Raw genomic sequence first — 27,584 nt, forward strand, 5'->3', positions numbered from 1 at the left:
TAAGGCCATACATCTGACATGTGGAAAAGCTGGAATTTGAACACAGTCACCAGTCTCGGAGTTCTCTGTCTTGTCTCAATTTTCTACCTGTTATCCCCCAATTGATCATCCACAAACCTTCCAAAATTGGTCCAGGAGGCAGCGTGGAAGGCAAACCTGAGGATACTGTGCCCCACTCTTGAGAGGCAAGGACTCACAATCTGGGAAGCTTAGGAGAGACAAGGAAAGCTGGTTCATCTCAAAGGCCCATGGATGGAAGGAAGAGACACCTGGGTCTGGTGAACCGAAGGCGTGGAGGCAGGAAGGCTTTTCCCATGATGGCTGTCACCCTGATCCACAGCTCTGCAGGACACAGCTCTGCCATCAGGTAGCCTTGGGTTCCTCCAGGCACGTTGGCCCTATGTGTACATGGTATACTACAGGCTGCTGGAGCATATTGGAGGTAGAGTCAGAAATGGTTCACTCCCTCTCCAGCAGTCATTTCTCCAGAACAAGCAGGGAAAAGATACCAGAGACAGGGAGGTTCACCTTCATCCTCTAGACCCGGGTTTCTCAGCCCCGGCTCTAGTGACATTTTGAGCTAGCTAATTCTTTTTTATGTGTGACTGCCATGTGTGCTGTAGGATGTTTAGCAGCATCCCTGTCCTTACCCACTAGATGCCAGTAACACATCAGCTACTTGTGACAACCAAAAATGTCTCCAGATATTGCCAAATATCCCTTAGGGGACAAAATCACCCCCACTGAGAAGCACTTCTCTAAGAGAAACAGAAAAAGGTACTTCCTCAAGACACTATTTCCATCTGTCGGAAAGTTGTCCTAATAATACGTGCAAACGTTCTACATTTCTGGTGTTGTACAGTGCACAACCTGCCCAACTGCCCATAGTCATCCACCTCCTCCCTCCCTCTCCTCAAGCTTCACAGGAAAATGAGGCTAATCTGCACTACACTTTATCATTCTTTTCTAGTTTCCCATATTTCTGAGATAATATAAGGAACCCAAGGGCTTCCTGACCTAAACTTGGGGTTCATTTTGGGACTGACCTTTCTCCACCCTGAGGTAAGGATGAAGAAAATGAAACCTGTGCTGACCCTTCTGATTTTCTCGTTCAGCCATTAATGTGACAGGCACGAGGTGCTGATAACATTTTTTTCTCCCTCATTGCTGAAGCAATAGATAATTTTATAGCTGTGTTCTCCTATCCCTAAAGCAGGGGGTATTAATTAGGAAATAAAGCAATGACAGGGTGTGCGTTAATGGGCTATTAATGCCTGCCGTGGGTGCCCGGCATGGTCTGAAGCCAAAGGCCAAGCGATTTCCACCACCTGGTAAGCACACTAATGGCCAATTAAAGTCAATCCTGAATCGGCTCTTTCCTCTTGGTGGGGAGTTGTTTCAATTTAAAAAGTACTGAAGTTTCCAAGTATGCATAGGTTTGTTTTAATGCAAGAAGAGGTGAATCCGCCCACAGAGGATAAGGGGGAGAAATCAAAGAAAAGACTGGAGTGACAGGGACCGGCACACTGGCCCTCAAGGCAGTCCCTTGACCCTGTTTGCTAGAGGCAAGAGGCCCCTAGTGTGGACTTGTTTACTCCATCCATTTCTTTCCTGTGTGTTCAAGATGCAGGAGGGAAGGAGGCTGACATTTTTGTAGGAGCTTGTTTTAGAGGCTATTTAGTCTTGTGGGCACCGTATCTTCTAACAATACTGGTCTCCTAATAAAAATAAGCACGAAGGTAACACACACTGGGTGTCTCCCATGTGCCTGTGCATGCATCTATATCTCACTGAACCCCCATAACAGCCCCCAAGAGAGGGACTCTGAGTGTCCCCATGCTGCTGGTGGAGAAAGAGGCACAGGAAGGTTCAGTAATCTACCTAAGATCACACAGAGGGTGGGAGAGCCCGTTTTTAAACCATCTGCCTCTGATGCCAGGTCCCAGGGGGCAGACTCTCTTCTGCTCTCCTGGAGGTGAAACCATGTGTAATGATTAGTCAAATCCTGTCTTCACTCATCAAGGTAGCTTGAAGACTTGCACGTCCTCCAAGTAGCATGTAGCATAAGCAATAAGATGTTTGCCCCAGTATTGTCCAGGAGCTTGGAGTCAGCTGTGTCTAGTTAGGCTGAGCTGCTTAAAACTGGAGAGGACCACCGACCCTCCAACTGGGCAAGTGCCTTTTGACCTCCTGCCACCAGCGGGCCGAAAACTCCAGCCTGAGAATGTGCCGAGCCCCGTAGCCTAGTTACGCCAGCTCAGAACAATGATGAGCCCACCTTTTTCCAATCACCTTTCCTCATGCTCCCCACGCCTCATACTGCCCTGCTTCTTTATTCTTTACCCCACAGAAGCCCCAAGCCCCTTGCCTTCAGGGAGGCGGATTTGAGACCTATTCTCCCGGCTCTTCCTCACTTGGCTGCCCCGTGAATAAACCTCCTCTTTGCTGCAAACCTCAGCATCTCAGTGTTTTGGCTTGCTGCGCCTCAGACAAAATGGTAGGGAGCAGTGGGACAGGCCCCTTGCCTGTGAGGGAAGCTGGTTAACAGTAGTCAGGGTGCAGATGTTTTCTCCTCCCGGGAGGCAGACGTCCTGCTCTACTAGAAAGAAGGGAGAAAGGCAGGAGCTGGACCCTTGCTCTCAGGGTCACCGTCACCTAGGGGCTTGTTAGAAGTACAGAATCCAGGCCCCACCCAGAACTACTGAATAAGAACCTGCATTTAACAAGATCCACAAGAGAGGAATACCCACATTAAAGTTGGAGAGGCACTAAGCTGGAGTCCTAGTAGCTCATCCCTAGGGTCATGTTCTTCATCCCTAGGGTCATCTTTCTTCTAATTAAAAGGAAGCAAAGATTCATCCCGAGCCTACTCTGCCTCCGTCACTTGGATATCACATGAGCTCATTTAATCCTCCCCAGAACCTGCAAATAAGACTGAGGGTCAGAGCGGTCAAGCACCCAAGGGTCCATAAAAGAACATGACCGGGGCTTCCCTGGTGGCGCAGTGGTTGAGAACCTGCCTGCCAATGCAGGGGACACAGGTTCGAGCCCTGGTCGGGGAAGATCCCACGTGCCACGGAGCAACTGGGCCCGTGAGTCACAGCTACTGAGCCTGTGCATCTGGAGCCTGTGCTCCGCAGCAAGAGAGGCCACGACAGTGAGAGGCCCACGCACCGCGATGAAGAGTGGCCCCCGCTTGCCGCAACTAGAGAAGGCCCTCGCACAGAAATGAAGACCCAACACAGCCAAAAGAATAAATAAATAAATTAAAAAAAAAAAAAAAGAACATGACCAAGGCTCACTGGAGCCCAGACCGCCAAAGAAGGCGGCCCCTTAGCACCGCGTGGCACCACAGCAGCCCAAACTGCGGGCCTGGAGGGTCGGCCAGGCTCCCCACGCAGAGGTCACACCATTCGACAGATGCCCACAGCAGACCACAAGGCGATGTGAGAAGTAAGTTCTGATGGTGGAATCTCTGAATTTTGAGATTTAAAGAAAAAAATCTGTTTTTCTGGGCTGGTTAAAACAGTTCTACTAAGGAGTAAAGAGAAGGCATCTCAAGGTCCCTTCTGGACTTAGGATTTAATGCCTATTTATTGAGAAACGCTCTGTGCATTTGCTCAGTCCTACATCAAGATGAAGTTGTTCTCTTGCCCCAAAAGCTTACATTCTATCAAGGCCACAGAAATGGGTGAGACGTAAAAAATGCCAGAACAATGCAACGGCCTTAATCAGACTGTCTTTGCTTTGCTTTGCTTAGAAGTCATTGACTTTAAATTTAATATAGTGTCATGTCTTTATTTTTCTTGAAGTCTTTTTTTTTAAAGATCATATAAAGATTTTCTTCCATGGTAAGACTTTTATATTGTATTTTTCTTAAAATGGAGTATGATACATTTACCCTCCATCAGATGATTGCTTATAACTCACCTTGCTTTATTAAGAATACCGCTGGAGGCTTCTATGCCCCTAGTAATAAAAATGCATTTTCAGGCCCATTCAAACCAATGAAAATCCAAGTTTTCAGAGCACAAGATAATGAAAATTCTCTAGATCCGTGTCTTTTACTTCTTTTAATCTGTTAACAGACCCTAAGCGTCTCAGATGAAAGGTACTGTAGCGGGAATTGCCATCGTTAACAGCATTCCATACAGGGAACTCTTGATTATTCCAATTTCTCAAAACTTTGGGCACTTTTACTGCCTGTATAACATCTCTAGGGTATGTGAAAGAAAAAAAGAGGCCTGTACAATTTAGTTCTCAAAATATACACAGAGATATTTTGCACATACAAACAGGGAAACCTTATAAATAATGTATGGGGAGCAATGTAATGTCCGTAACGGAACTACTCATTTCGAAAGACAACACTGTCACCAAGTGTCCCTTCACCAAAACGGACTGGGAACTTTTAGGGGCCGCCAAACCAGAGGTGGAGGTTTATAGGAACCTGGGATGTTTGAAAAATGGTTTTGGACGACCTCCTCGAGGAAGGCACCAAGCCCCATCCCAAATTGCAAAAAGGGCTCCAGGTTTACTCCTTGGGTCCTCGCTCTTTCAATGTGACATTCCAACTTCTCCCATCAAGAGGCAGAGTTGATTTCCCCCCCTTGAAGTTAGGTGACTTGCCATGGCCGATAGATGGCAGCAGAGACGATGGTGTGCCGGCTCAGAGCTAGGTCCCACGATGCTTCTACCCTCCCTCTCGGAGCCCTGCTACCCCCATGAGCACAAGCCCCAGTTACTAGCTGGGGCATAAGACGCATGTGGCCCGGTCAGGCCCCCGGCCCGGCTGACAGCCAGCCCCCCGCTGACCCCACAGGTGTAGCAGCAATTCCAGCCATGATAAGCAGGGTTGTGAGGAAGAAGTAAGAGCATAAGCATATGCTATAATTTATAAACCACTGTCAAGCTATGACATCATTTTTTATCATTGGTATAATTATTGGTATACCCTCATTGGTATAATTAACTCAGGGTGGGCTCATTCAGGCTGCCAAGTCACTTCCACCTGTCCATGGAGTTGCCAGTTACTTGCTCACAGTGAACCAACCTCTCTGGACCTAACAGCTACTGCAGGAGGCGTCAGTGGAGAACAAGGTGACGACAACGACCAGATGCGAAGGAGGAAGAGGTGCTCAGCGGACCGACTGGGTGGATTGACGGTGTGGGGTCAAGTCTGCAGAGCTAAAGGGGCCAGATGTAGAAAAGGGAAGGGGAATCATGAGGATATGGTCAAGCCCCATCGTATGGATATTTCATCCATATGTTGTATGCAAATTCCATTAAATTTGCTCTGAATGAAAAAGAGAACAAAATTATCATTTAAACCATGTCAGTGATCTTATTTACTATATCATTTAATGAGCTCATAGCCCAGGGTCAGAGGGAAATGGGAGCTGTGAGTCTGCCAACTCTCAGGAAGTCTCAGGCCTCAGACGCCCCTCATAGCCAAACTACCTCACCTTTTGCACTTTTCAAGCAACATTATTCCTAAGTGCGAGTCACCCTCTTCATCGGGTTCTCCAAGAAACAGCAATCTCTCCCGATGACAGAGGAAGAATGGGCTACTTTGGCTTTTTGAGAAACAATATGTAGTTCTCCAAAATGGTACCTGCCTGGGGGATTTTTCAAGAAAATTAACCATCAGTAGTGATTTGTTTGTCTTCACAGAATGTATGACCCAGATGTGCTGAGAAATAAGAAAAGGACGAACGAATCAAGGGCGGCTGATCCAAGGAGGCAAGGGGCAACTTCCACAGCCTACGTGGAAAGCTAGAGGAAGGGAACCTCCAGCTGGTGGGAGCTGAAGACAGGGGCCAGTCCTCCTTGGGCTGGGGATGCCACCCTCTCTTCCTACATCTTCACGCTCTCCTTCTCTGTGGGCCCCTCCCAGCCAGGTTAAAGAGCCACAAGGAAATGCCCTCCTCCATTCTATTCTCCTGTCCTTCATCCACCCCTTCCTTCTTTCCCTTTGCCATCAATTTCTTGACTTGCCCCCCCATTGCTCCCCTCCCATCTACACGGCGACCTGGTTTCTGCCCCACTACTCTCATGAAACTGATCTCCTTGAAGCCCCCGATGATTTCTCCATTGACAAGTCCAGGGAACGACTCAATCCTTATCTATGTGACCGCCAAGCCGAGTTATATCTTAAACTACGTCTCTGTCTTGAAAATCTCTTTCCTTGGCTTCCGCGCCACCCAACCCTCCTGACAGTTTTCTCTCTCTCGGCACCCTCCCAGTCTCTTTCTGAGCTGACCTTCCTAGGGGTATTTCTCGGGGCTCTGTATTAGGCTCTCTGCTCTTCATCTGCTATGCCACCTCCCTGCAGGACCTTATCCTCTCCCCTAGTTTCAATTACCAGCTAAGTCTGTCTCCATCTAAGACCACTCCCTGCACCTTTCAATCTATATATGACTGCCTACTAAACGTCTCCATTTAAATCTCAGAAGGTACCTCAAATCCATCACGTCCGTATTACTGAATGTCCACTCAGAAAAACAGCCCGTGACAGACAGTTCAATACGACAAATTTCATATTGTGATGAAAAAGCTAAAAGGCCAAATGGGATGGTGAGACATCTCAGCGTCACAGCAGAGGAAACCACACCCACCCCACTGCCGGGCAGGGGGCAAAGAAGGAAGTGGTGTGGCCACAGCTGCCAGGCAGGAGCTGGAGGCACAGAGGGAGTGGCTTCCTGGTGGGGCCGCCACTCAGAGCAAAGCGGCCACCAGCCCCGCTGCAGCTGCCCGAACAGAGAGCGGAAGGCGAGGGGAAAATACGTTGGCTTCTTCTCCCATCCCCCTGCCCTCCAACCTCTGGCCAATGCTTTCCATTGGCTGAACCTACCTGGAAAAGAGTTGGCGAGGAAATCTGGGCGATGGGGTTTGCAGGATCAGCCCTGTGACACGGAGCAGAGCAGTGGAAAGGCAGGGAGCCGGTCTGAGGCAAACAGGCAAATGGCAGCGCAGTGCCCACTTCTCCCTACCTCTCCTGTCCCACTGAGTGTACCATCTTCATGCGTGACCTTTCTCTTCCCTCATCTCCCACATCTACCCACCCATCGTCTAAGTAGCTCATCCATTCCTCTCTCTTCCTCACAGCCACCGCCATCACGCACTATCGTTACTGCAGCAAGCACCGCTCTGCCTTCTCCTGTCTCCAGACTCCCTCTTCGAATCAGTCACGACACTCCAGCCAGAAGGATTTTTCTCAAATGCGTATCTTACGTCACTCTGCCGCTTGGACTCCTACGATGGCTGGCCCGTTGTGCTTAGGATCCCATCCACATTCCATGGCAGGACTTCATCGCGTCTCCAGTCTCCCCTCCCCTGACATACTCCTCCACCCTCCACATTCCCACATCCTGAACCTCAGGCCCCTGAATTTCCTGGGGCGGCTCTCAAGTCAGGGCCTTCACATGTGCTATTCTCTTGTCTTCACAGAGCCCTCCCCTATCCTGCACCTCTGATGACTTAACCCCTCTCGTGTTGGCCTCAATGGCAGTGCTTCTAGGAAGACTTCCTTGGTCGTCCTCACCTGTGTTCCCTTGCACCCAACACTCTCCCCGGTGGTAGGGTTATCAGTTTTTTGTTTTTTTTTTTTGCGGTACACGGGCCTCTCACTGTTGTGGCCTCTCCCGTTGTGGAGCACAGGCTCCGGCCCAGCCGCTCCGCGGCACATGGGATCCTCCGGGACTGGGGCATGAACCCGTGTCCCCTGCAACGGCAGGCGGACTCTCAACCACTGCGCCACCAGGGAAGCCACGGGTTATCAGATTTAACAAATAAACCATGCAAGTTTTACCGGGTGTCCTGTATTTTATCTGCAACCCTACCTGATAGGCACTTGTCCCAGGGTATGACAATTGCATGTTGACATTTTAATTTCCCTTCTAGGCTCCGAATCGCTTAAGGATAATGATCTTGTCAATATGATTCCCCATTTTGCTAAATAAATAGGTAAAGTTGGATGAATGGATCAGTGACTTGTGGATGGGAGTTTTTACTTGAAATCGTATAGAACTAGACTTCAGCCCTAAACAGGAGATGCTTAAGAGACTAAAAGGAGGCTAATGACAATTACTCACCCAAGTGGAGGCTCCTAGGTTAGTTCTGGGCCAGGCTCTCAGGGTGTAAGAGAAGAACTTGGAGGTGGAAACTGTACACTAAAGGGAAATGACCAGAAGGTATGACTGGAAATGATTATTTAAAGCTTTCAGCCTGCACAAAGCTAACAGACTAACTTCAGCTGGTTTGGGCATCGCTCTGGCCCAGTTCTGAGTCCTCCACACAGCTGGAAAGTTTGTGCTCCTGCTGCTGGGGTTAAAACAGTGGAAAAGGCCAGAAGGGTGATGCCAAGGATCATCGTACTGTTTTTACCTTGCAATGGTTTTCTAATAGAAAGCTTAAATCTTGCTATTTTCAGACCCAGTACCCAAGGGCCAGTACGTAACAAGTATGAAAACAGTGAGAAAGGTGGAAGAAAGGCAAATTAGAGCACACCATCTAAAGAGGCAGCCTCTGCTGGCTGCAGACAAACCTCCATGCTGAAATGCAGGCCCAAATCTGCTCCCCCTTCAAGAAAAGACAGGAATCAGGATGTTAATGCTTCATCTCATGATTTTTTTTAACGTGCCCATTAAGTTAGTAAGTATTAAATGGTTCAAACAAAACACAACTATAAGTTTATTTCTCCGTGCGGGCTTCCAACACTCTACAGTGGAATCAACGTGTATCTCCAGGCTGAGATTCCCCTCAACTTGCAAACCTCAGGCAGATGCTGATTCAAACCCCAGAAGCCTCTAGCTGAAAATCAACGTCTAAGATGCCCTGCGGAATCTAAGGAAGCATTTGCTAATTTGCTCTGGGGCGAAATCTTCTATCAATATCAATCAGGCATGAATGTAGATAATTTTCCCATGCTATCAATATAGTCATCTATATGTTTAGTCAATGTTTATTGAATATCGCATAGGGAAGGTTTGGTGGTCAGTAAACAGTGGAAAGAGGCCCAGAAGAACACGGTACAGTCAGGCTTGAAATCCAGCAGGTACACGCCTCTGCTGCCATACCAGTTACTTACGTACTTATCTACTACTTCCATCCTAGTTGGTTAACAGTCTCTGCCCCATCCCTAGCCCCGTGGGCCTCAGACCCCAGCAGTGGGCCACTCATCTGTGGCCACCTACGGCGAGCTGGTGCTTTCCTGTAGTCATCCTCCTTTGGCCACTAGTAACTTTGGCCTCTCTAGGGTACCACACTAGTTGTTCAATATTTTGAGCATCACACACCAACTCTCTTAAGAGAAAGTAAAGTGATAAATGTCTCCCCAAATGCTCACGTGGCTTTTGTCTCTCCCTAACCTCTTTTCTTGATTGACTCCTGCTCGACCATTCAAATCTCAACTCAAATGTCACTTCCCACTTCTCCGTCTGGACTGTGTCCCCCTGACACTTAGTCTCACAGCTCTGTTCTTTTACTTCATATCTTGTATCCATTTGCTTATTTGTTTGCCTGCCTCCCTGACTAAGCTGTAAGCTCCATAAGGGCAACAAAAAGCAGAACTTATTTGGCAAACCGCACAGGCTTCTATATGGTTTAGGTGGGACTGGCCACCTACCCAGCTCCAAGGATGGGTCCTATTATATTCCAGCCAGTTAACATGTCCCTTCTTCGGGGTCCTACTCATTAGCAAAGGAATGAGAAACTGACCTAAGGCAGCCCAAGCAGAGTGAGCCTGGACACTGGCGGGGAAAGCAGAGCTACGGACCTGTTCTGAAGAGGCAATGTCACCAATGTGGTTATCATGAAGCGTGACACGAAGGAGGACAAAGACGCAGAGTCCCAGAAAGGTGGCTCCAAAGAATACGCACCACGGGACTCTGGAGTAAACTAGACCTGGGCTGGCCCTCGTCTTTGGACTTTTCAGTTACGTCAACCAATAATTCTTTTTTTTTTTTTTTTCTTTAGCCAGTTTGGACCAAGTTTTCTATCTATTGTGACTAACGAAATCCTAACTGATATATCTTGCCCCTGTATCCACAAGAACCTTGCTCATGGAGGACACCATATCTTGAACAATATGCCATTGGGAGAACTGGAGATGGCTTAATGGGGGAGGTGAATGGGTAACATCAGCTGGATCCTCAATTTGAACATAGTTCTTCAGAAAATATGTTAGACTGACCTCGATTTAAATGCATCAGAAATTCAGGAGTGTTTTCCCCGGTGTGTTTTACAGCAGAATAGTTGCTACCTGAGGTTATTAACCTGCTCACCTGTCATTTCCTAAGAACTCCTAAAGATTTCTGCTTCAACCTCTGGACTTTCAACCTAAAGAAACTATGGTTTTAAACTGGGGGAAGGGAACAGGAAAGAATGATTCAGCCTCTAGCCGCTTTTTACTCTGCTGGATAAGATCATTATTTTTTTTCCCCCAGAATGACCTGTAACATTTCTTACGTTTCAACTTCATTTCTTACGTTTCAACTTCAAGTTTCATTTCTCGGGATGCCTATGGCTTTTCACCTGGCTAGATGGAAGCCAAGATTTTACATTTCTCTTGGGGGCTATTCTGCTAGGCTAGAGTCATTAGAAGCAATTTTAACTTTAGGTTGTTATATATAGCACATCTTTCAAAGCATAATCAGGCTCTGTGGTTCATGATCTGGTTATTAGATTAAAGGTCTGTGTGGCCAAAGGGTTGTACTTCTAAAACTATTGAGAAATAAACAAACTAGACTAGACGGGGAAGGAAAAGTCTACAAGTTGGTCCCTATATCCTGATCAGGAGATTCTTTTCCTCCTTCCCTGGTTCACCAAAAAGCACACTTGCCCATACTGCTCACATTCTCAAAATATGTTTGTTACTCTCAGGGCTCCTGGAATATATATCCTCCAACGGTTGCCTTTTGACTTCTCAATGAACTGTTCTGCACACGCCTGCTTATATTTTAGGATTCTTTTTCCTTTGGGAGAGAGAAGAGTGGCTTGTAAAACTACTAGTGGAAAATAAGCATTAAGAATCACTTCACCTTCTCCATCAAATAAATCCACCTGAATTACTGGTTCTATGAGCCAGTATGTAATTCAAAAGTTTGATGAAGAACAGAATACTCTGAGTCTCAAAATATCTCTCCATAAATTACTTATTAACTACAAAGGGACAAATAAAAACTTGACAGTGGAGAAAGTTCGTGGGCACCACCTTAACCAAGATGCTAATGAGACAGATGACCACGAGGGGGCTCCTGTAAGGATGCACAGACAGACACACCGTCCCCTCTGTGGAACCCCATCCAAAGCACAGAACATGAAACAACCATGAGGAAACAGAGGACAAACCCAGACCGAGGATCATTCTACACCACAACCAGCCTATACTTGTCACAAGCTCTCAATAATATGAAGAACAAAGAGGCTGGAGAATTATTTCATATTTAGACCAAAGTGACATGAGAACTAAGTGCAATGCATGATGGTAGACTGGTTCCTGGCCTGAAAAAATTAGCCATTAAGGATGTTACTGGAATAAGTGGCAAAATTTGAATATGGACGGTAGATCAGTATCAATGTTAAATTTCTAACTTAGACCACTGTGCTGTGGTTTGGTAAGAAAATGTTGTTTCACTTAGGAAGTAATCACTATTTCTAGGGGAAAGGGCACAATGTCTCCTTACCATTAAGGGGTTCAGGAGAAAAAAACATGTATATATATGGAGAGACAGTGAATGCCAAAGCAAATAAAGCTAAATATTAATAATTGGTGAATCTAGGTAAAGCATATACAAGAGTTCTTTGTACTAATCTTGCAACTTTTCTTTAAGTTTGAAATTATATCTATAACTATATATCTACCTCTATATAGATACGTAAAATAAACACACACAATTCAAAATAAATACATCAACCTAAAATCCGCCTTATTCTTCAGGTATTGTTAGGCAAGCTGAAGAGAGACAAAGGCTAGGATACCAACAGGGATTGGGTCAGTAGATTCATTCACTAGGACCCTGAGTACATGTCTACTAACTTAAATTACGCTTTCATTTGAATAAAACATTTTGGACTTCCTTAAACTCAGTGCCAATTACTTATACATTTAAACACTCAAAGTATGAATTCCATACTTTTCCCCAAGTGAGGCGCAAGGCTGTCAATTTTCTCGTGTGCTAACAAGTAAGCAAAGCCAATTTCTATAACCTAACTATAGAACCTCTGTGTAAGTAAACTTTTTCTAATATGCCCAGTTCCCTATTTTCTTAGAAAATCCAATTTGCTCTGGGATTTCAAATACCAGAGGCTCTTGTTTTTGTCACAACAAATGAACTATTTTATTCTTTAGCTTCTTAGAAAGAAATTCAATAAATCTTTGCTCACTGCTAGCTTTTCTAGCTCTCTCCCAGTATCTCTTTGATCAAGCTTTTCCACCCACTCTGGAATAATCCAGGGGCAATTAGAACTTCTTACCTTCTTTAGCCCCAAAGGAGACCATTTATCACAAACTGTCATGGATTCCGATTCTAACTTACCAAGAGCCCAATTACAAACAGAGGCAAGGAATCTTCTTTCCAATTAAAGTGATTGATTTCTTTGCAGACGGGGTAGCATTTCGCTTTTTAATTATGTTCATTCTGATCAAGTGTGAGAAAATTCTTCTTCATTTTATTTTCCTTCCAAAGAACACAATACAACAAACATTAATCACACAGTGATACAAGGCCAGACCTGCAAGGGCCTCCGGCAGAGCTGGACATCTATCAATGGGTCTTGTCCATTTTACGGGGTCTTAGTGGCTGCTTAAGCTCTAAAGGGGAAAAAAGGGAATATTTGTTACATCACATAGTTCACCTGAGGGCTTGCCAAACCTTCCAGCATCTGCTAAGTTGTGACGAGACAACATTAGATACTTAGATCAACACAGACTAGCACGGAACAGAACAATTCCAATTTTGTTTCTTGTGCAGGCAAAGAACAGAGCCGCAGTGCTGGGGATGAAGCAGTGTGTGGAGGTAAACATAAGCAACGTGGGAACAAATCTGTTTTTTCTCACTTAGGTGGTATTAACATGATTATGTGTTGTCAAATCTTGAAAGAGAAAAATAGTCAGAATCAGTTTGGGAGAAGGACACTTTGGAAGATCTAAAGGAAGATGAGGCCACCAAGCCTTACACAGATGTCCCAAGGCCTGAAAGACACCTGTCCGTCCACTTTGCTTTTAATCTTAAAGACTGGCCAGTCGTGGCTGCCGCAGCCTGTTGACCCGGGGCCTGCATCCTTATCTCCCCTTCCACCTCTCTCCACGTGGTCAGCAGACTGGCGTCCGTTCACTCACTCGCGACATTCAAAGGTCAAGGTTTTCGCTCAGTGAGTATCTTCCAGCGACCTGAGCTCCAGACAGCAGCGACTACCCTTTGTCCTGGTATGAACGCAGCTGCTCACCGTTTTCCAAACACTTTCACACATATATAAAGAAGAGTCTGGGAGCCCTCCAAGATTCTACATTTTAGTAAAAAATGAAATTACATAGTAAGCTTTTGAAAAGTTAAAACATCCTCGTATGTGAGATTGTACCTCTGCCTTTACTGCAGGCTGTTTGCGAAATTCAGGAAGCTCTGTCTTTCCATTCATTAAACGGACAGTCGTTGAGCTCCTCCTAAGGGCAAGGCAGGATGCCAGGTGATGAAGGTGGAGAAACAGGGCTTGTTCCTTGCTCTGATGGGGAAGGCATGTAAGCAGACACCCTCGGCACAGGAAAACACAGAATGGAGGTGCTGTGACGGGATAAAAGGGTCACGCTTCTAAGAACAAAGGAAAAGCGCATCCCTCCAAAGCAGGAGACACAAACAAGGTCAGGAGGTTGGCAGGTGTCTTGAAGGAACGTCAGTCTTGCTGAGCGGGGGCAGGAACTCCAGGCTTACCCGACGTAGCATGGGCATATACGCTCGCCACATTCCAAGAACCAGAAACACAAGAAAGAAGCAGCCAGACCAGATACCACAAAGCTGTGACCGCTGGGCTCAGAAGCCTGGGCTTTTTTATGAACCAAGGAGGAGCATGAAGGGGAAGTGATGGTCCAACGGGCTGTGCTGGTAGGGGCAGGTGGGGGCAGATGAGGCTGCTGAAATGATCCTTTGAGGGCTGACAGAGCTGGCTGTGGCAATGGGAATGGAAGTAAGTGGAGATTCAAGAGATCTGGGGCCGGTACAAACCACAGGGACTTGTCACCATCACATGAATGGATGAGGAAGGAGGGAAAATAGACTCTGAGAACTATTATATGTGAACACTTGGATGGCGTCCAAGCACTGGCCGGCTTTTGCCATTTAAAAATGTACTGTGGTTATCAGTCACATCCTGCATTGAGCCCTCGTTTTAAGCTCTTCAAACATCCCTGAGATAAGTGGGGGAGTTATTTCAATCCTCCTTTTCACAGATGAGAGAACCAAGATTGGTAAGGTTTAGCCCTAAGCAGGAAACCCAACTAACCCAACTAATTGGTGCAGAGCTGGGACGAAAGATCAGGATAGTCCTCATTACACATCCAACAAAACACGAAGATAGCTCAGAACTGTCCTAGCGGCATGTTTCCAGCCTAAGGGGGACAAAGTTCATAGAACTTTATACCGTGAGCTGTGTTGTAACGTGGTTTGTTGATACTGTCCATTCCAAAAGCCAACGGAAAGGTACCAGTGTGTTGAATCATTAAAGACGTGGATGTACAGGACTCGAGTCTTACACCTTTTTGAAGAAAATACCCTTCACAGATGCTATTTTTAGACTCAAGTTTTCCCAACATAAAGTTTTTAAAAGAACAATCTGTCTAAAAAGCATGTAAAGAAATTCATTGACAAAGGTTTAGATGTTTTAGGACTTTAATGTCCTTCGCACGGTCAACATAAAACACTGACAATGGATAAACAAGAGGGGAAAAGACTCTTCAGCAAAGATCTTCCCGAACTCATGGCATCACTGGTCAAACACCAGAAAGAGAACAGTCACGTGAACAAACAGTAAGGGAGTTTAACAGAGATGTTTAGTTTAACAGCATAACTGAAAAACAAAGAACCAACCAACCAACCAACCAACCAACCGTTCTTCTACCCACTGAAAGGAAAGTAAAAGTGAATCAGGGAGCTTCCAAATCTTGTGAAGCAGCTTAAAAAGGGAGAGGGGAGGGGGAAGGGGAGGCACACAGCTGTTGAGAACGTAACACTCTAATGCACAAGGTCAAGGATCCCAACAGCTTCTCAAAGTGTCAACATACATCAACAAGAAACGTATTATTAGAAATATAAATGCACAGAGATATAAATGCATAGAGATATAAACTATTTGGTATTAAAAACAGACCTTGCTATATAAACATATAGTATGCCACTTTTATCTCTTTATGAGAATAATGGTATGAAGAACGATCTCCGGTTTGCCTCTCAGTCTGGAACATCACAACACGGTCGGTGGTGACCTGAATTAATAGCCGCAGAATTCAGAAGACCCCACTGCTGTCATCTTGCAAAGGATCAAAATTCAGCACCGAGAGGGCTCCACCCACCCTCCGTGCTGTGTGTTTGTGTGTCTCTAAAAATAATAACCTGCAGTTTGCATATAATTAAACTCATAGACAGCTTTGAATATGAGATCTAGGCAGAAAAAGTAGCAGCACAGACAACAGTAGTTAGAATTTGGTAGAAAAGCAAGAGAAGATTTTTTAAAAGCTTCCAGTTCAAGTCAGAACTAAGGTTAAGTTTCAACTGCTTGGGACAGCTGTGGATGTTTTGCTGTTCTCTGAAAAAAGAAGAAAATCTATCAGAAGCATGTTCATTCGAGAAAAATACTGTGTTTCTTTAGTTTTTTTAGCCATGCCCAAGTGACTTTCAATTTTGTACATTGTTCAAGGGCAGAGTGTATATTGGTTAGGGTGTGCTCATAGCTGGTGCATCTCCAAAAAATTCTTCATGAAGGCTGCCAGCTTCTGGACATCTTCGATGGTGACAGCATTATACAGAGAGGCCCGAATGCCTCCCACGGACCTAGAAGAACCACAGATGCAGCCGTTAAGAACAGGAGCATCTGGTTGAGCATCAAGACAACCCTCCTTCCCGTCACCAGCACCTGAGAGAGTCACAGCACCTGAGACTATCGTGTCCAACCTCCCACCTGAAAGCCCCCGCGGGTGGCCAGGAGCGTCACACATCTCAGTCATTAAAAAATTCCTTTCCAACGCGGTGGAGAACCGTCACGCTCATGTGCAACCTAGGTTAGCTCAACTCTTCGATGAGCCTGCCGTGCAGGGGGCAGGGAGCGGGCAGCTGTTCTCATGCGCGAGAACACACATCTTCCATGGAGCTCACAGGACTAACTACTGTCTCTGACGTTCGGGGGAGCAGCAGTGCCGTTCTTACACCGAACGGGCTGTGCCAGCTGCACCAGAGCGGGGACGCACCTCTGTGCTGTCAGAGCAGATGGTCAAAGGCAATTTTGACCAAAGTCCTAGAAGGTGCGGCCCCCGCCATGCTCCCGGCCGTGGGATCGCGCTAAGGGGCCTGTAAGCAGCGGCAGGAGAACCTCCGTAGCAAATGGTCTTTCCCAACTACTTACAATAACTGCTACTCCAGGATGGGTAGGCTCCTAGATGTGTCTCCTTCAGCGTCTGAAAACTAAACCAATTCTCTGACCAGCTTCTGGATGGGACAAGTACTCACCTATGCCCTTTCAGGGAGATCATATTGAGTTCAAGAGCTTTGTCGAGAAATCTTTTTTCCAAAGCATCATCTCCTTTGGTGTTGCCAATGCGGAATGGAATATTCATCCTGCTTCTATTCTGGGGCTCCACTGGACATCTGAAAAACATGTTTTTTGTTCCAGCTATTTTTCTGCAATGTGCAACTGCCATTAACAAGGCAACAGAAAAAAAAATTTTTATTAAATCCAAATAAACCCATTTATATATTATATTTAAGCATTCAGTAAAATAAGGATCACATAATTCCAGGAAAGTGAATATTATTTAATAAACAGAGAGGGATAATTGTAGTGCTGTATAGGGAAAATTGATTCAGATCGAAAACTTATACCCCAAATGAACTCTATGTCAGTTATTTGGTTACAGAAAAGCAAAAAGAAAAAAAAAGTAAAGCATTAGTTACAAAAAATAAAGTTATGCTAACATGTGAAGAAACATCATAACATTGGATTACTTGGACATTTTTTGTATGTTTGAACTATTTCCTTAAGTCAACTTCCCAGAGTAAAACTGTTGGCGTGCGCGCGCACACACACACACACACACACACACAAACACCACACACACACACAAAACACACAACACACACACACAACACACATTTACATGGTTCTTGACAGGAGCTGGGAATCAAATTCAGAACATATGTTTTCAAAAAATATGAGAGTACACATTTAGAGATAGAATTAAACCAAATACCTGAACTAAAGCCCATCCAGAACACCATATATTCTGTAATTAATTACAACAGGTAAAGTTAGAAATGACCTACAGCCACCATAGAAATAAAATAAATTATAACATTTCTTTATAACTAAATATTAAGATGCCACATAAAAAGATAAACATAAAGATTAGGCTGCAAAATGGAACTGGTTTGTGATCTAATAAGTCAAAAATTTTAGATGTTATGGGTACTCTAATTAGAGTATAAATGTGGACATAAAGATTCTAAGGAAGCATAGAGAAACAGAAAATATTTGTGTTCAGGATGTGAGAATGTGGGATAATTCTATGTTCCCTTTAATGTTCTTTTAATAGTATGTTATATATTTAAACATCATAATGGAGTATACTGAACTGTACAGGTGATTAGAGTAAGATTGTTCCCATCAACTTGCAATTCTATTGCCACTAGTTAGGGTGAAAGTAGACTATGAAGTAAATGTAATAAATGTGAACTGGATGCCCTAAAGCACAGCTGCTATCTAATCCAGTTTTAATTGTCAGCAACAGAAAATTTTTTAAAACCATTTTCCAGGTGCAAACAAGAGATTAAAAAAAGATCTGCGCCAGGACATTTATAATTTACTTAGGGAGATCACTCTTGCATATGGAACAGTGAGTTACCATTCTCTTATACGACTCATCCTTAATTTCCAAGAGCCTCAGTTTCCTCATCTGAATATTGGGAATGATAATAATATCTCCATTTCATACTAGTTATGACAGTTCAGTGATACAACATATATGAAGCTTCCAACCCATGGCAGCCACACAGCAATGTGAATGACCCTTTTTCTACAAGGCTGCAGAGAAAAAAAATAAGTTGGTCCAAATAGTGGCCGTAAGATTTAAAAATAATGAGCAGCAGCTTTCAAAGCACTTAAAACACTGTACTGTCCCAAGCTGTGCGACCTTGAACAAGTTACTAAATCTCTCTGTTGTGCCTCTCTGATGTGAGGACTAAATGGCCACAAATTCTCTGCAGCCCTCCCAGCAAGAGGTGGGGTCTTGTGCTCCACACCTTTTGAATCTAGGCTGGCCTTGTGGACTTGCTTTGACCAAGAGACTGTAACAAGAGTGACGCTGTGCAGCTTCCAAGCTGAGGCCTCAAGGGGCATGCGGCTTCTATACCTGCCCTCTTAAAACATCACTGCCATGTAAGCAAGCCCGAGCTAGCCTGCTGGAAATAACAGGCCCAGCCCACAGCCAGCCAGCACCAGCTGCCAGACAGATGAGGGGGGCCATTTACACTCTAGGTGGATCACCAGGTGACTTTGGTTGAATAAGTGATCTCAGATGAGACCAGCAGAAGAAACCACCCCACTGAGCCCAGCCCCACCTGCTGACTGAAAAGAATCCTGAGCAAAAGAAATGGCTGTGGTTTTCAGTCACTGTCTTGAAGTGTTCTATGATGCAAAAGTAGATAACTGATAGAATTTAGAACAGTGTCTGGAACACATTCAATGCTATGTAAATAACTATTGAAGTCAATAAATTTGTCTTTTTATTCTCAGCACCTTACACAGGGCTCACAGACTCTCAAAAATGAATGAGTCAAATTTCATCTAGGATACGTTAGTATTTGACTTCAGTTTCTGATTTGGAAAGTAAGCAAGCCAAAATTATCTTCCATTGACAACCAAAGGAGACAAACAGAAGAACAGATGACATGCTACTCTGGATTACAAGGAAGATATGTAATAACTCTCTCCATTTTCTCAAGCACATCCTATTTCATTCTTCCCCTTCTACAGGGTGGGATCCATTAAAATTAAACAGCAAATAAAAGCAGTGTGAGGACGCCCCCATTAAAAGCTATGCTCGCCCCTCAGGGCACACACATAATTCCTGTTAAAGTTAATAGGAGTCAAGTGCACATCGATGGACAGAAGAGACACAAGAAGGGAAACCAAGTATCTGGTAATAGGCTTTGAGCCTGAATTCTGGGCCCCCCTTTGCACAGGTAGTAGTTATCCTGGTTGACATTTAAATTAAAAATTTAGTGTCTACCCTCTTTGATATTCTGCTGCCTCAGGCTCCCCAGGTGAGAGTCCAATTATAGAGCTGGAGCAGCAAAAAGGACATGTGATTTAAGGGGAAAAAATATTAAAAAGGGGGAAGAATTAAGAACCTGGATTTACAAAGAATCTGTATTTACAGTCATCCCCCACACATTTACTCATCCTATTGTGAACGTAGATGGTATCATGACAGCAACTATGTCATAACAACTAGAAATTGAAGATTAAATTTGCACGGTGCCCGAGAGTGTCCCTGCTGTGGGGCTGAGGGAAGGAAGAAAAAGACGAAGGGGAATCAGCGGCTCCCAACCTAGCAAGATGGCTGTGGAGGGAATTCAAATTCCACAGGACAAGCGCTGTGGAAGCACAGGGCTGAGCAAGTAACTCTGCCCGAGGGAAGGTTGAAGGTTTCAGAGGAAGGGAGGTGGGAGGGGTCAGGACAGGGAGAGACGAAGGAAGGGCATCTGGCAGACAGCTGTGTCTGCCAAGGCACAGGGGACCCCAGCAAGTTCTCTGCAGCACCTGGGGTGCTGGGTGCCTGGCTGGGGGCAGGACTGCAGACCGCGGAGGGCCCTGCAGACACGCTCTCCTGGGAACTGGATCAATCGGATCCTGGAGCAAAGAGGAGTAATCAGGTCTGCGCAACCAGTTCCGTGTTTTAGAAAAAGCACTACGACATAGGGGCTGGAGGGTGGGGACACTGCGGGAGAGCCCTGCTAGAAAGCTCCCACAAAGAACTTTCTAGGTCAACAGAATTAGGCCTGATGACCAAGACAGGGACACTGGGGAGTTTCAAGCATGGGCAGCAAATTCAAATGCCAATAGGGACCCAACGGTCATATAAATGAGTATAACAGGCCCAACATGACAGACTCAGCACAAACTCCCTACGTTACCTGTTAACTGTGAGGGCCTGTTCTTCCACAGAGAAACAGTCTCCCTTTTGCTTGAAACATACGGCCCCCCCAGTCTGTTTCTCCCACTTTCAGAGACACGGGGATTATGAAATAAGACATCTGGATTTAAATAATCTTCACATGTTCCAGTAAGGGCTCAAATTGTGTGTTTTAAACCCTGTGAGCCACGCCGAGCACTGCCGTGGTCTGTGCTGGTCCACCGCTCCCAGGCGTTATCACTAAATCCCAGAGCGAGGGCAGGGCCTGTGGCCTGAATGAGTTGGGGGCAGGGGGAAGGTGCCAGGCTGACAGAGCGCTAGCACGGGGGCCGGGTGGGCGTGGAAGCAGCGGGTCATCCTGGGACTGCAAAGCTTCCAGGCCAGAGTGTGAGCAGTGCTCCCCAGGGAGCCTATGACGGAAGCTGATAAGGATGGTTGTGACTGGAAAAGCGGTGTCACAGTCAGTCCTAGAAATTTAGGAAATCCTGCACGAACAGGGCTACACGGGTTTCTTGACTCAACTTCCTAGAGCGTCTCAAGAGCTCCGGTGAATCGTGAACTCCCAAGAGGATAATTCATACAGGAACAGAGTTTGCCCCAAATGCACATGGCTGAAAAACCCACTGCATCTCTGGGATGAGTATTCTAGAATGCCCACTGAGAAACCCCGGGACTGCCCAAGGTACCAGAGGGGCATGTGTGAGGGGAAAGGCACCGCCTGAGTGGGAAACAGCATCTCACAAAGGTGGCGAGGGTTAGGAGGGCGCAAGAAAACCGCAGGCAGTTGGCAAGCGAAGACCAGACGCTCATTTCAGCGGTGTCTGCTCCAAAAGACAAACCAGAAACAAGACGGGCGTGAAGAGTGCATCCTGAGGTGAGACAAGCCCACAAAAGGGTCACTAGGCCTCTCCTGACTGCCTAACTTTTAAATAAAAAATTAATTCTAAATTTGCACACGATTAGGAAAACTAGAGTAAAAATATGAAGATCTACCCTTCCACAGAGGTGGTTGCCATTAACAGTCTCCTGCACATTTTCAGGATCAGATACACAAATGTGTATACATGTATATATGTGTGTTTCCACATGTACATATATACATATATAGTATTTACAAATACAAACATTGTGGGTTTCTAAGTGGGATAATAGATATGTCCTTTTCTACACCTGCTTTTTCCTTTTGACCTGATGACGTATCAGGTCATCTTCCCAGTTTGCTCACAGACCTTCCCCGCTCTCCACGCACACGTTACTCCATACCACGGATGGATCTTAATTTCCTTCACCAGACCCCTCCTGAAGGACACCCGGGTTGTCTCTAGATTTTCCCCGTTAACGTGAGTATCCCGCATTGGACTTGCGGGTGCCCAATTTTGTGCACACTTCTGTGCAAGGCAGAGTACTGGCAGAGGGCAGGTGCCTAGAAGTAAAAGTCTTTGGTCAAAGAGCAGCAGAGTTTTGAACTTTGATGGACGCTGCAAACCTCGCTCCAAAATTGAACACATTTTTTTACTTAACATACCCAAAGTGTGTTTGTTCCCTTGCCTACACCAGATGTTATCAGTCTTTAGAATTTCTGCTGATCAGAGGGGAAGAAAATCCCATGGTTTTAATCTGCATTTCCTAAAGAAGTTGGCCCCTCTTCATTCATCTATTAACCAGCTGTGTTTCTTCTGAGTTGTTTGCTCATACAGTTAGAAACCACCCCCTGCCTTTTTAAAATTTGGTTATCCTTTTTCATTTATTTGTGGGTTCTTCTCTATATCAACAGTAACCTTTATATGTTAATACGCTACCAAACTTTTGTGTCTGTCATTTTGTTTTGTTTATGTCTTGAACTGTAGAAAAGTTTTAAATTTTCATGTAATTAAATATCTTTTACTTTATGGCTTCTGAGTTTTATGGCTTATTTAGGAAGGCTTCTGTACTCCTTCTGTACGCTCCTGTATTTTATATTTGCTACTTGCATTTAGTTGCATTTGCATCTTTTCGATGGACTAGAATTTGTGTATGCTGTGATGCAAATATCTAATTTCTGTTTAAATGAATTATCAATGCTTCAATCAGTCAATTAGACAAAAAGTCACGTTAGACTTTAAAACTGTCTAATTTAAAATGCAATTCTCAAGTAAACATGGACCAGTTTCTGGACTTTTCCACTGATCTGTCTTTCCCTCTGCCAGTGGCTTTATACGTTAATAGATCATATGTTAACATTACATTTTATTAATGTTAACATGTATGTTTAAAATGTTTCATCTATCCTTTTGCACTAACTTTTTCAGGTGAACACTGAACTGACTTCTAGATATTTACTAATTTTTGTGACTATTGCGAATGGGATCTTTCCTTGTTTTTTATTGTTATTTCTGAAGTATGGGAAAGTAACTGACTTTTACATACTTAGACATAATTGATCACAATTCTGAGCATGATCATTTCTAGTTTTTCCACTGATTCCTGCATTTTGAAATAAAAAGTCAGTATCATTTGTGATTTTTGTTGTTTCCTTAGTAAAGGCTCTGGAACCAGCACCCTTGACTCTCCCCATGTTCTTATCCTGCCTGATCCCACTTCCCCGCTGCACCTGACCCTAACCTGTCTGTGCTGCTGTAAAACACTGTCTGTTCACAGGGTTGTGATGACAATAAAATGTATTCATAGCTGTAAAGCGCCAAGGGCTCTGCCTGCTTTATTTTATCTTGGGGTTGACACTAGACACATCACATGCTTCCCTCTCTTTCCTAAGGTCTGGACCCCACATGAAAGTGAGAAAAGGTGACCTCAGATGTAGATATGGATTTGATCACTTCAACAGCTTTATCATATTAAAATTAATATCTAATACACATTAAACACTATGTGTCAGGAACATCCTAGGTGCTTTCAATAATAACCACAAATACTATTAAGAGCTAACCCTTAAGGAATGCTCCCTAAGGGCCAAATACGGTTTCTGGTGCTTTACACAAATTACCCAGTGCAAGAGCCCATGTTCTTAACGTCTACATTACATACTCTTTATCCACATGCATTCTCATTTAACTGCTCACCTCCTCTTCGGGGCCATATTTCCATAGCAAAGAACTTCCTGAAAACCCAAGTGCACACAGAGACAACTAGTGAGCGTCCAACTGCTAACATAGAGGAGAGAGGGAGCAAAGCCTGCTACTGACCCTGGTAACAAGGTCCCAGAGGAACACTATGAGCCGGATGACCTTTTCTGGGCAGGTGGCCCAGGGGGTGAACGGAAGTTCCCAGAAAGAGGCTTATTCGGAAGAGGATGCAAGTTCGGGGTCAAGGCTGTTCATAAGTGAATGAGGAGTTTTGCATGGGAAGGTGATGAGATTCCTCAGGAGATGACCTGCCTGCCACATTGGCTTCGACAGGCTGCCTTCTGGGAAACGCCAGGTGGGGTGCTTGCAGTTAAAGGATCTCAACTGCGGGGAGAGAATTCAGGGGATTCTTGGTGTTCCTCCTATGCTTTAGTTTGTTTTTAATTTCCTGGATTTCTTCTGGAGGCATCACCATGCTTCCTGTCCTCCCATTTTGTGCCTTCACATCTCCCGAGAAATATACGGAGCCAAAAGCTCATAGAAGATTGGTCTCCCCTCCACAACAGCTGCCACGTGCTCTTACTCACGTTCAGATCCTGATCACTCTTATGGAGCCAGGAAAGGTGACTTATTCTTCTGGGTATCCCCAGAGCCTGGAACAAGGCTAGCACAGAGGAGTGTTCAGGCGCCATTGGATGGATGGATGGATGGACGGACGGACGGACGGACGGATAGATGGATGGATGGATGGGTAGACGGATGAATGGGTGGGTGGATGGATGGGTAGATGGATGGGTGGGTGGATGGGTAGATAGACGAATGGATAAATGAGCTAGTGAATTAAACACGTCTTCAGACCTTTCCAGACTTTCTTTCCAACCCCAGCACGAGCCGTGCCCTTCAGGGAGCCCACTCTCTGTTCTCCAAACACACTACTTTCTTCCCTCAGTGCTTTGCAGAGGCCATTCCCTGCCTTCCTAAAAATTCCTAAAAGTACTTCCGCCTTCCTCTCTGCCTAATTCTTACTCCTGTCCAAGGCTCAAGCTCACGTAAAAGCCCTCCCTTCGCCTCCAGCCAAAGCAGTATCTCCCTGCCCCCAGCTCATGGCTCATTATTTAGCCCTTGGCCATGAACTCCCTGGACCGTCTACTGCTGATCACGCGCGTTACAACGGCTCCAGTCAGCGCTAGTGGAGTACCCTGGCCTCCTCTCTCACACGTCAGGCTCTAAAGTGGAAGATTCCCAAGGGCCAAGCCACAGAACCACAGAGCAGGCAGAAATGCACAGTGTGTACCCCTTCCCCCAGATGGCATGTGGAAGAGGACCCCAAAGGTCAAGTCGTTCAGCCAAGCCAGACTCCCTGAGGGCTTGTGGCTGGGGTGTCATCACACGCCAAGAACTCACAGGAGCAGGCAGGCATTTAAGGGCAGAGGGGACAGCAGCAGTTAGGCCTGTCCCAAAAGTACAACCCCACCCACGATGCTTATGGAGATGTGTCAGCAAATCTTGGGTAAAACGTACAATTCTAAGGCAGGATTGAGGCACCATTTTTTTGTCCTACAAGGCCCACTAAATTCTTCAAAGAGTGAAAATTCCCTTGTTATGGTCAGCCGGATATTTTTTCTTACAACACACTGAACTCCAAAGAGTAAAGGCCGCTAAGAAGGGGGTCCTGGCTCGGCAAATGAGTGTAAGTGTTTACGCATGTAAGTGTATAAACACACGTGCCTACAGAGCAGAAAGTCTGGTCCTCCCACAGCTGTCCCCACCTTGAAGGAGGGGAAAAACAAATGAAAACATCATCTGTCAAGCTCCTTGTGTGCCAGGCACTGTACTAGGTACTTTATATCTGGCATTTTGGTGACAGGTCTGTTGTAGGGGGTTGAACGGTGGCTTCTGCAAAGGTTTACCCACGTGTTCACCTCCAGAACCTGCGAATGTGACCTAGAAAAAGGGTCTCTGCTGATGCAATTAAGCTAAGATCTCTAGATGAGACCAATCATCCTGGATTATCTGGGTGGGCCCTAAATCCAACGTAAGAGACAGAAGACAAGACACACAAGAAAGGAGGAGGCCATGTGAAGGCCTCTCAGAGGCAGAGACTGGGGTGAGGCAGCCACAAGCCAAGGAATGCCTGAAGCCCCTGGAAGCTGGAAGAGGCAAGGAATGGATTCTTCCCTGGAGTCTCTGAAGGGAGCAAAGCCTTGCTGACAGCTTGCCTTTGAACTCCTGCACTCCAGAACGCTGAAAATAAATTTCTCTTGTTTTAAGCCACCAAGCTAGTGGTACTTTGCTCTGGCAGCCCTAGGAGATCAATACAAGGCCCATACGCGCTCTGGTGTTGGTCCAGCGGTCAACACATGTTCATGAGTCAATTCGTCACAAAAACATTTAACTAGGAGTCAACGCATACCAGAGCCAATTCCATTCACCAACTGCAGGCCTGGGAGGGGAGCGTTTGTCCTGTAATAAGTGAAAGAGTAAACTTTCCTAAAAGGGTAAATAACCCAAGGGAGAGGCCAGGAGTGGGTGTTTATACCAAGGGTCTCCAGTGACTCCTGAGGTACAGCTGAGAGCTTCCAGCAAGTACGTGTTTTGTCCCCAGGGGACATACAGAGGAGGTGAGGCTGGGGAGAGGGGTCTGCCCCGGGGTCTGTGGTGTGAGAAACGTTACCACCCATTGGGAGACAAGTTCCAAAGCCCGGGATTCCTGGGAATGGGATGCAGGAGGGAAGACTTACCTAACTCATGCTCCTGAGGAGTACGGTGTCTCAGCGAAAGGTGGCTGCATCCAGGTTCCAAAAGGACATGGCATATACACATTTTTAAATTCACAAGAGGCAAAATGTGAGATAAAACCCCATCAACTTACACATAGAATCCTTGAGAATTATCAACAATCTCATAAATCATTTGCGATTTGATGGAGCTAAGCTTCTCCATGGCTGCTGCACCGCCGTTGTTCTTAATCCACTCCAGGACCAAGCCCATGACATAGATGCTAAAATAAAGAGTAAAAAATACATATATCCACGTAGAGAATGGACTTGAGGATACGGGGAGGGGGAAGGGTAAGCTGGGACAAAGTGAGAGAGTGGCATGGACATATATACACTCCCAAATGCAAAACAGATAGCTAGTGGGAAGCAGCCGCATAGCACAGGGAGATCAGCTCGGTGCTTTGTGACCACCTAGAGGGGTGGGTTAGGGAGGGAGGGAGGGAGGGAGATGCAAGGGGGAAGAGATATGGGAACATATGTATATGTATAGCTGATTCACTTTGTTATAAAGCAGAAACTAACGCACCATTGTAAAGCAATTATACTCCAATAAAGATCTTAACATATAAATAAATAAATAAATAAATAAAAAATACATATATCCATTGAGTTCAGCTTTGCACAAGTGGAAAGACACCCAAGCAAAAAGTCTGAAGTCGTACTAAAACAGACTTAAAGACACCATTAGACAGAGACAAGATGAAAGTGGGCCATGTGTACACCAAGGACAGGAGCGTGTCATGGAGCAAAAACGAAGATCAACCCAACTCTAGGCCCCTGGGGGCCATTCAGAAAAGAGGGTTAATTAGACTCTTCACTAGAGGTCACATCGGTGCCCACCAGTCCAGCCCAAGCCTGAACGCAAACTCTTCATGACACCTGGAACACAGCTCCCTGTCTCCACCCCTGCTGACATTTTATCCCTGCCACAAGCATCCTCAGACATCTAGCTCCCCACCCCCACCAGTTAACTCTTCACTTTCTGAACGCCCAGAGCCCGCTGCCCACACTTCCCCTAGTTTTTACCACTGGCTCTTTATTCTCTATTCCTGGGCGCCCGTGTCTTGGACCCTGCAGTCCTGGAAGGCTGGAAGTACAGTGTTCACCTTTCCTCCCGCAAAGCCCCGGCGTACAGCCCACCACCGGGCGGAGGCAGGGTGGCAGAGTGCCCAAAAGCCTAGGCTCCAAGTCCTAGTCCTGACTCTAGAACCAGTGCTGTCCCGACAGATTACCCAGGATCAGTCACCCCAGGGATCCAAACCTCGACTTTCCCACCTGGAAACAGGGAGGCCTGCCAACCGATGGTGGACACCCAGCATTTCAGCTGCCCTGCCCTTCCTAACTCCACCCAGC

The 27,584-nt window shown here is 45.7% G+C and overlaps 1 protein-coding gene across 3 annotated transcripts in view; it reads right to left on the reverse strand.

The window, feature by feature from the left end:
* Positions 1 to 12,647: 12,647 nt before the first annotated feature.
* The window catches only part of PSAT1 (phosphoserine aminotransferase 1), a 31,224-nt gene continuing 16,287 nt past the window's right edge, over positions 12,648 to 27,584 (reverse strand). Inside the window, exons 7-9 of one of the 3 annotated variants that reach the window (XM_060153417.1) lie at positions 26,324 to 26,452; positions 16,710 to 16,847; positions 12,648 to 12,811 (exon numbers count right to left, since the gene is read on the reverse strand). In XM_060153417.1, coding sequence (XP_060009400.1) covers positions 12,805 to 12,811; positions 16,710 to 16,847; positions 26,324 to 26,452 — 274 coding nt within the window. In that variant the 3' untranslated portion in view covers positions 12,648 to 12,804. Of the gene's footprint in view, positions 12,812 to 14,861; positions 16,038 to 16,709; positions 16,848 to 26,323; positions 26,453 to 27,584 lie in introns of those variants that run through there. The other 2 variants (XM_060153416.1, XM_060153418.1) reach the window with 2 other exon arrangements.

Source organism: Lagenorhynchus albirostris, chromosome 7 (assembly GCF_949774975.1).
Source record: "Lagenorhynchus albirostris chromosome 7, mLagAlb1.1, whole genome shotgun sequence".
Classification (NCBI taxonomy): domain Eukaryota; kingdom Metazoa; phylum Chordata; class Mammalia; order Artiodactyla; family Delphinidae; genus Lagenorhynchus; species Lagenorhynchus albirostris.